Here is a 10,067-nt window from a genome sequence, read left to right as displayed (position 1 = left end):
AGCTCCCCTCCGCGTCCCCCGTCTGCAACTCCTCTCCGCCCCTGAGTTACGCTCTGCCCCACTCTGCATCTCTGCCCCCGCCTCCCCCCCCCGGCTTCCCATGAATCAGCTGTTCACACGGGAAGCCTCGGAGGGCTGAGAAGCAAGCAGTGGCTTCGCACTCAGGCCCAGGGAAGCGGAGGTGGAGCGGAGGTGAGCTGGGGTCAGGGGGGCACGAGGAGGGCCGCCCGTGCCAAAGCAGGTAACCCGGGAGGCGTGCAGCGGAACTGCTCCCTGCCCCAGCTCACCCCTGCCTCCCTGGGCCTGAGCGCAAAGCCGCCTCTTGCTTCTCAGCCCTCTCAGGCTTCCCGCGTGAACAGCTGATTCTCGGGAAGCTGGGGGGGAGGGGCCTTCAGGGAAGGAGGTGGAGGTGGAGCGGAGGTGAGCTGGGGCGGGGCGTGGGGTGGGGAGCTGCCGGTGGGGGCTCTGCACCCACCAAGTTTTCCCCGTGGGTCCTCCAACCCCGGAGCACCCACGGAGTTGGTGCCTAAGGTGCCACTTTTGATGTGATCAGTGGGGGGAGCAGCCGCTCCCCCTGCTCCCCCCCCCTGCTATGCTACCCCACCCCTAGGAGCCAGAGGGACCTGCCAGATGCTTCCTGGGAGCCGCCCCAGGTAAGCACCACCAGGACTCCCCACCTCGCCCCCGGCAGGTCCCTCTGGCTCTTAGGGACAGGGTGGGCACCCACTATTGTGGTCCACGAGACCCTCCTGCCCAGTTCCGAGGGCAGTCAGGGGACAGGGGCCCCAGGGGTGGGTGGGGATAGGCCACGACCCCCTCCTGGGGTTAGGAGGGAACCGGTTGTTAAGATTTTGGTAGCTCATCACTGGGTCCGGGCTTTGGGGTGGGGCTGGGGATGAGGAGTTTGGGGTGTAGGAGGGTGCTCTGGGCTGGGACCGAGGGGTTTGGAGGGCAGGAGAGGGATCAGAGCTGGGGTAGGGGTGCAGGAAGGGGTGCAGGTTCCGGTTGGGAGTGCAGACTTTAGGGTGGGGCTGGGGATGAGAGGTTTGGGGTGCAGGAGGGTGTTCTGGGTGTGGGGAGAGGCTCAGGGGTGCAGGCTCCGAGTGGTGCTGGGTTGGGGGGGCTGCATCTCAAGCGGCTCCCAGAAGCAGCGGCATGTCCCTTCTCTGGCTCCTACGTGGAGGCGCAGCCAGGCTTCCCCATCTGCTGGCACTGCCCCTGCAGTCCCCATTGGAGCACCGGAAGAGGTCATTGGAGTGCATAGCAGCCGAAGCAGGGCCATCCCGTGGCTTCCAGGAGCCGTGTGGTGCAGCCCCCCGACCCTGTGCCCCTGCCAGAGCGCTGGAGCAGGGCCACACCACGTGGTGCAGCCCCCGACCCAGCACCCTGGCTGGAGCAAGGGCCGAGCCGTGTGGTGTGGCTTGGAGGCCGGCTTAAAACAGCTCATGGGCAGGATCCGGCCTGCGGGCCGTCGTTTGCCCACCCCTGCTCTAAATCTAAATATGGAGATATAGTTAGAGCTATCACATCACACACTTATTTTATATATTTGCTGCATGATTTGTTCTACCATCAAATCTTTTACTGTACCGTTAACGTTTTGTTTAACCCATCAAGGACTAGTTTGCTACAAGCGATGTTCTATGTCAAATGCTGAAACTAACCAGACTGTAGTATTCTGGGGAGCTTTTCTGTAAGTTTACAAATATACAAAAACAAAAGACCAACCTCTTTCCAAAAAAAAACCATGTCACTACTTTTCATCTGGCAAAAAGTTGTATACACATGATTTAAACTTTCCTTTTTAAATGTTGAACTGGTTTTGGCAATTTTAATAAAGTACAATATATTACAACCAAACCAAAAAAAATAGCAAGTTTCAGTAACAGCTGTTAAGAGTGATGTAATCTGAACATTTTCACTCACCCCTCCCCAGAGACAGAGAGAAAAAAAATCCTCCCCCATCCGATAACTCAATTTGTTTCTTTAGGAAGCTAACCAATAGGAAGCAACACAACAAGCGTGTGGTATCAAATGAAGCTGACCAATCCTGTGCTCTGTATTAGCAAGAACACCCGCCTTCACTGGCTGGAGGATCCTGTGGTTTGTCCAACTTGATGTCAATCACTGATGGAGGAAAGAAAGGTTAAGGAAGATGATGATATCATTACTCAAGGTAAACCTGTGGATTCTGGGTGCCGGGGCAGTTACCGCTGCTTGATTTCTGGCAGGTGGGAATTAATTTTAGTGTGCATGGAAGTGATATACCAACTGGCAGCAAGCACAGTGCAGGTTGGTGCTGTGTATATCCACCCACCTATGCCCTAAGCCATCTCTACAGGACTTCTGCTTCACATGGAGGAGCCCCAAAATTTCTGCCAAAGCATTTCCATCCAGACTTGTAGTGTCCGCTGCTTTGGTCTGGGCAGAGATTGCCAAGTGTGCTGAGTTGGGCAGGGGATTTGGCAGACAAATATCCTCTAAGACAAAAGCACCAAACTCAAATCACATGGGACTGAAATCTGAAAGCTGTTCCGCGTACAGGCACACCTGGGAGCCGAGGCACGGACCCAGGGGGCTAGCCCCTCGCACCACCGTGGCCACACCACTATTTTAGACATGAGCTTGCTCAAAGCTAGTGTGTATAGGTCTACCTACCTGGACCTACACCTCTGGCTGCAGGGAGATGTACCTGTCCTCCAAAGGCTCTAGGGGGGAATTTGCTACAGAAAGAAGTGGTGTGGGAAGCTTTGCTGTAAGGTACTGCCTCCCCCCACCCCCACCAGCTCTTTTCCTCCTAGGAAAGGTGCCAAATAAGCTATAAACATGTACACTAGCCATAAAACATGGGAGCAAAATTGCAAGTACCCCACCCTGCTCTCACGTAGCAGGACTACAGGCCCTTGTTCTGCTGTGACGAATGTCGTGGAACCAAGAAGGCCAAACCTCCCCTGGCCCTAATGCCACTTGCTGCTGCTGCTGCTTTAAAACGACACAGCAATTCCATCTGGCTGTGCGCTAAATGCAGCTGATTTAATAATTCACAGGCTTCCCCGAACAAAGAGTTGAACTGAGGTGCACATGAACAGCCACAGCCAATGCTGAGAGCTGTGGCTGCCAACGCACGCAAAGATAAATACATTAAAAAATAATGAGCTGGGCTGATGTGCTGCGGAGAGGCAGTGTGACAAGCCACTTGCTAGCCTGGGCATGCAGGAATTTCTCAACAGATAGGTATGTTAAGGCTCAAGGCTAATCCTGGCCTCCTGGACCTGAGTATCCTACCTTAATGGTTCCAAGAGAGGACATCAGGTCCTCATCTTGCCTGAAACTAGCTTCTTCCCTGAATCCTCCAAAGGGACTACCAGCTCATCTCATCTGACCTCTTGTACCTCACAAGCCACTAGCCCCACCCAGCACGAACACACTAAATCCAACACCTGAAATGCGACCAAAGAATTACAGCCCCCTAGGAGACTAGACTATTACATGCCATGGAAGAGATTGGGAGGGACTGAAGTGCACCAGTGTGCGAGGCCGCGGCACTGAATCATAGAAGATTAGGGTTGGAATAGACCTCAGGAGGTCATCTAGTCCAACCCTCTGCTCAAAGGAGGACCAACACCAACTAAATCATCCCAGCCAGGACTTTGCCAAGCCAAGCCTTAAAAATCTCTAAGGATGGAGATTCCACCATCTCCCTAGGTAACCCATTCCGTGCTTCACCACCTTCCTAGTGAAATAGTATTTCCTAATATCCAACCTAGACCTCCCCCACTGAACTTGAGACCATTGCTCCTTGTTCTGTCATCTGCCACCACTGAGCACTGCCTAACTTCATTCCCTTTGGAACCTCCCTTCAGGTAGTTGAAGGCTACTATCAAATCCCCCCTCACTCTTCTCTTCTGCAGACTAAAGAAGCTCAGTTCCCTCAGTGTCTCCTCATAAGTCATGTGTCCCATCCCCCTAATCATTTTCATTGCCCTCCACTGGACTCTCTCCAATGTGTCCACATCCCTTCTGTGAGGGGCCCAAAACTGGATGCAATACTCCAGATGTGGCCTCACCAGTGCGAATAATCACTTCCCTTGATCTGCTGGCAATGCTCCTACTAATGCAGCCCAACATGCCATTAGCCTTCTTGGCAACAAGGGCACACTGCTGACTCATATCCAGCTTCTCACCCACTGTAATCCCCAGGTCCTTTTCTGCAGAACTGCCTCTTAGCCAGTCGGTCCCCAGCCTGTAACTGTCTATGGGATTCTTCCATCCTAAGGGCAGGACTCTGCACTTGTCCTTGTTGAACCTCATCAGATTTCTTTTAGCCCAATCATCCAATTTGTCTAGGTCAGTCTGGGCCCTATCCCTTCCTTCCAGCGTATCTACCTCTCCCCCAGCTTAGTGTCATCCATGACCTTGCTGAGGGTGCAATCCATCCCATCATCAAGATCATTAATGAAGATGTTTAACAAAATCAGCCCCAGGACAGACCCCTGGGGAACTCTGCTTGATACCAGCTGCCAACTAGACATAGAGGAAATCACTGGATGGTGACATCAAGAAAATGCCAACTAGACATCACTGGCAGCAAAATGATTAAATGAGAGAGACCCAGATAATCCTGGCAAGTGACCCTGCATGCACCTGCTATAGAGGAAGGTGGAAAACCCCCGAGGTTCATATCAATCTGACTTGGGGGAAAATTCCTTTCTGCCCCGTGAGGCAATCAGTTAGACCCTGAGCATCTGAACCCAAATCAGTCAGCCCAGCACCTGAGTGAAAGAATGCATGGTGCTATCTGAGAGCCCTGGCACATCCCAGCCAATGGCCCTCACTGATGCTTTCAGAGGAAGGAGATTAAAAAAAAACAACCCTCTCAGAATACATGAGTGGGAAAAATGCCTTTCTGACCCCTGCTCGTTGTTCCACATGGCCTGCCCCCATATTGTTTGCCGTGTGATGGGGTTGGGATTCCTTTGCCTTATCCTCTCCCATGGTTTTTAATCCATTTGCCCAAATGTCTAGTTCATGGCTCTGTTTCCTCAAAAACTTCGGGGCAGGTGACTGAGGAGGGACAAGTGCTGGGGAGAAGGAGTTGGGAGACAGGTCAGCGTCCTTGCCACCCAAGTCAGGGGGAGTTAGGCTCCTGTGAGGATCTGCGCTCCAGAAGAAGGCCCCTGAAGGGAGAGGCCAGGAGTGAATATGACAGATACCACTGGCTCCAATACTGAGCACGGCACTTTTAACTGCCCGCCTCCCACCCCATAGATCCGCCAATGGGCTGATAATCCATTGCGCTTGTGGAATGTTCACTACAGAAGGTGTTAAGTGTTATTTCCCAGCCTACTCCATATTACAGCTGCAGCGAGAGATACCCGTGACACAGAGCCATGAAAAGCCAGAAAACTGACTACTGGGCTCTCTGGGGCAGATTGTCAAAGGTTGTTAGGTGCTGAAAAACGCAGATGGGTGCCTAGTGGGTTATCTCATACCTAAGCAGGTTAGGTGCCTAGCTCCCATCGACTTCACTTGGAGCTGCAAGTGTTTAGCACATCCGGGAAACAAGTGCAAGTCCAGTGCTAGTGCTAGTGTAGACAGGGCTCCCAGCGGTCATCATTGGCCTAAGTACCATGTCCTCTAGCTTGGCTTAGAGCAGGTCTGCTCTAAGGTCCAGTGGGGCCAATGCGGGCAGTCATAGGCCCTTGTTTGCACTAGGGCCTGCAACAAGCACCAAACCTGGGCAGAGCATTTCAAAGCTGCCTAATGGATCTGGATGCCCAATTCCCATGAATATTAACTGAGGTCCTTTAGTTGGCTGTGGAAATCTCAGTCTTAGGGCTCAAACTGTGGAGGGCCATGATGCATAGGGCTGCGGGGGTGGCAGCCTCACAGCTCTGCAGAATCCTTCACACCACTGGGATCAGGAGGGAGCGCCTGGCCTGCTCCGAGGTTGCTGGGGCTCAGCTCAGCATGGCAACAGAAAGACATCCCTAGCGCACGGCTGCGAGTGGGAAGGGATCACAGCAGGCAGCATCGAGTGGGGTGCTGGGCACAGCTGATCGGAGGAGCTGCACTACAGGGGAATGCTAATTAGGTGCACACCTCATCACAAGAGCTCATGCCATTTCCTGGGAGGCAGCTTTTGCTCCCATGGTAACAGGGACAGGAATCATTAGCCTGGGCCCCTGCCTTGTGAGGAGGAACGGTCCTGCCCAGCCAGGCTTCCAGACATCTCCTCCTGGGCCAGGTGCTGGCGCCTTCAGTGAAATGATGGCACAGAACAGTTCCCTGGTGGGGCAGACCGGGTGGTTTTCACTGACACTGCGACAGTATTAGGATTTCCCCTGCTGTTGAGGCCTTTGTGGAACAGAAGTGTCCTTCAGCTCTGAAACTCTGCCTGGCTCCGTTAGCTGAACTGGGGATGGAATTTAGGATTTTCAGAGCCTACATTAGAGTCTGCCTGGTCATGGTTGAAGGAGGCTGCAGCACTCACAGCACCGTCCAGACAACTGGCAGGCACAGTCCCAGGCATTGGCCCTTCTGTGCCGCCTCCGAGTGCTTTGTTGTGGGGTGCGGAGTCCTGACACTATGGAGTCAGCAACTTCTGTGGGCTTCTCTTGGCCTCAGATGCTGGCTGCTGCTCCACACTCCCTCTCACCTGCCTGTGTGCCTCCAGGCCAGTGCTTGGAGAAGAAGAAACCAGCCCCTAGCTTCATTAATTTAAAGCAAGTGCACCTGGATAGCTCCTTCATCAGGTGTGTTTACCCCTCACATGGATTTTCCGTTGCTCCCCATCGCTGGCCGGGAGGGACTCACTGTCACCTTCAGTGGCCATGGCAACTGGGTTTGAAGAAAGGGCCCAGTCTTGTCTCCCCTCAGGGCTTTCAGCAAATCTGAGGGACAAGAGTGGCCAAAGGCTCCAGTTCTGTCCCCTCTTGTAGTCTGCAGGGACACTGACTCGGTTGCCCCACTACCTGGCAGACCCCAGGGAAGGGTGTGGGAGAGGGAGGGTGGAATGCCAGAACTGGCCATCTGCACCAGGGGCCATATGCAGGCTCTGACCTGCCCCTGAGACAACCTGAGCCAGGCACACCTCATTGCAAATTAAGGGGCACATCCTCAAGCACAGCTGTCTTCTCCATTCCCTCCCACAGTGCTGCGCTTCCATTCACCTCTGCTATCTGCCCATCTTTGACTCTGAACTCCCCTTCCCCTCCTCCTGTCCTGCTACCTGTCAATCTGTCCATCACGTCAGTCACTGTGCATCTCACTGCCTAGCTGGGCAGCCTCATCCAGACCAGTCTGGAGTCCCCTCCTGGAGTTGTCACACTGACTTCCAATCTGCACAGTGCCCCCAACGCTGGGGAAACAATCCCCACCCAAGAACTGTGTTGGTCCTGGGTACAGGAGGGGCTTCACTCACCAGCATCTCCATCTCATGAGGGCTTCATACAGAGACTGAATACCCTTTTGGATGATGCTTTAGCCAAGCAGTGCAAACCCATACAGATTTAAGTAAACACACTGATATCACAACCAACCCCCACCCCCCACCCAGGGTGAGCTGTGTCCTTGAACTGGGAGCCATTGACATCAATGCCCTTTAGGAGGGGGGAGCCCCTAGGACTTGGGGCTTAGCAGTCACAGCGCACTGGGGCAGTTTAAACCCTCTCTCGTCTGCACAGGGATTGATCAGAGAGCTCAAATGGCTTCTGTATTGAACACCCCCTGCTGCAGTGCATAATAAATACCATTGAATAGCTGCCAGTGTTGTGTAAATATTAACTGGGATTGGCTCAAGGCTGTCACTCCACTGTCTCAGGTCAGGGGAAGCCTTGCTGATACCGTGTGGGGACAATAGCAACTTGACACAAGCTGTCCTCATTCAGAAAACACTCCCTCCCTGCACTGTTCACTAAGGAACTATTTGCTGCTCCCTCTCTCCTGGCCCTGGGGGAGTCATTATTGCTGTGTTTAATTTAAAAACAGGGAACTTCTCTGTAATAAATACATTTTAATTGGAGCAGAACCATTTGTCGCCCAGCTGGAGGAACTGCTACATTGATGCTTTTCTTTTTGTTCATTCAGTAATTGGAGAAGGGAGACTATTAGCTTGGTCTAATGAGAGCACTAGTGTCTGCCAGAGCTTAGCTGTGGTGGAAGGGAACATTTTCTGTCTGCACACTGCACCTGCACACTGGGTACAGAGCAGTTTGCCCTGTAAGCTTCCTGATAACCCCAAATCTGCCCTCAGATGCTCCTCCAGTGGATGGCTGAGCAGTAGTCCAGAAGCACAAATGACTAAGGAAAGGTTATGAGGGGAGCCCAGGGAGACATGAGGAAATCCACCAAACCGTTCACTTTATCCTCTTTGTTATTAGCGCTTCACGACTGAGAACTAATGAGGGGTGAATCTAAAAAGGGATGTTTCAAATAGGAATCAGAAAGCTCAGCAGCTTTCCCAATCTCATCTGAAGCTTCCAGTCTGCAAAGCGTAGAAGATGAGCTGTACTGCAAGATTTCTGATCCTGACAAGTTTAGGCCCTGGTCCTGCAATGAGCTCTGGCTAGGCAGACCCTTCCTGACTTAACTAAGGCTCAGTGTTGGTAAGGTGATCATAGAAATGTATGGCTGGAAAGGATCTGAAGAGATCATCAAGTTCTGCCCCCTCGGCAAAGGCAAGGCCAAGTAAACATAAATGATCTCTGAGGGCACTTGTCCAACCTGTTCTAAACCACTCCCAATGACAGGAATTCTGCAGCCCTCCCTAGGGAACGTGTTCCAGAGTTTAATTCTCCTTAGAGTTAGAAAGTTTGTCCTAGTATCCACCTAATTCCATCTTGCTGCAGACTAAGCTGCTCACTTCTTGCCCTACCCTGTGTCGAGTTCAGAGCCTTTGTGTGAGTCAAAAGTACCATGAAAAATAATAGTCTCCTTCATGGTATTATGGTACTTTGATCACACTATAATAAGGGTACTGTGTGATTAAAGTGTGGCTACATTGTAGTTACAGTGTAATTCAAGTGCGATTTTTGCTTTTCAGTGTGTAATCACCAGCACCATTTATATCACGAGTGGGTTAGCTACACCACTGAATTACTTATCAATACCCCTTGTGGGTATATCCAGGTATATTAACTACATCGTATTCAGGTTGTAATGCCTCTCAGTCATGAAGCCAACTTTCCGGTGACAGGGATCAGCACTAATCACAGATCTCAGAAAGCAAAACCATAGTAGCACTATACTGTAATTGCAGTTACAGGACCCTTTGTAGCAAGCATGGAGGATACTTTTGGCTGGAAGGAGAAAGGGCCGAGGAAAAATCTACAAAACGTACTGAAAGTTTTGGAATTCAGGCACAGTCGAGTTTGAGCTTCTAGGTAACTCACTGTGTGACTTCTCTGATCCAAAAGGGGTGGGCCAGCCCTCCTGCGAACAACTCCCAGCATGCCCCCCTGCAAAACTGGAAAGATAAGTTGGTTTAGGTCACTATGCTGCCTGTTCTGCTAGCCCTATGGGATGGCAGCTGGGAACAGCGATCCCTGGACAATACCTTTCCTTGAGGCAGAAGCAGCAACCGCCTGATGTATTTCCTTTGGAAGGCTGGGTAGAAATCCAAGAGTCCAGCACTAAAGATATTGATCCTACTGCTGAGCTCTTTTACAGAGCTGCAACCCAGGCTCATGGAGGGGACGATAGAGCTGTGATGGGTTGTCAGTCCCAACAGAAAAACAAACCCATCTGCTGCTGGCAGACTTCATCCACTGGCGACTTTACACCACCCACCAGGGAGGGATGCAATGAGGGAAGCAAATTCTGATGTCAGCTTTGGGTCTCAGAGCTCTGGGTGTCTCCCTTCTCAGGTACCTTTGTCACTAGTCATTTTATAAAGCACATGTTCTAGAGCCTTAAACAGGAGAGGTCTGTTTGAGAGATGTGCTCACACAGCATGCTGGATGCACACCTGATGATGCAGCTAGATATACAAGGCACCTCCCTGCTGCAGCCTAGCCTGCACACAGAGATGTACCCATAGAAGGACAAGTGGAACTGTGGAGTTCTGC

General features: G+C 52.0%; 1 protein-coding gene across 1 annotated transcript in view; it reads right to left on the bottom strand.

Moving 5' to 3' along the window:
* Positions 1 to 1,129: 1,129 nt before the first annotated feature.
* Positions 1,130 to 10,067, bottom strand: part of RAB6B (RAB6B, member RAS oncogene family) — a 117,123-nt gene continuing 108,185 nt past the window's right edge. Inside the window, 1 exon segment of the mRNA XM_038417644.2 lies at positions 1,130 to 2,127. Coding sequence (XP_038273572.2) covers positions 2,063 to 2,127 — 65 coding nt within the window. The 3' untranslated portion in view covers positions 1,130 to 2,062.

The sequence above is a fragment of the Dermochelys coriacea genome, chromosome 9, assembly GCF_009764565.3.
Source record: "Dermochelys coriacea isolate rDerCor1 chromosome 9, rDerCor1.pri.v4, whole genome shotgun sequence".
Lineage (NCBI taxonomy): Eukaryota > Metazoa > Chordata > Testudines > Dermochelyidae > Dermochelys > Dermochelys coriacea.
The sequence above is the reverse complement of the archived record's forward strand: the minus strand, read 5'-3'. Positions and strand labels throughout refer to the sequence as shown.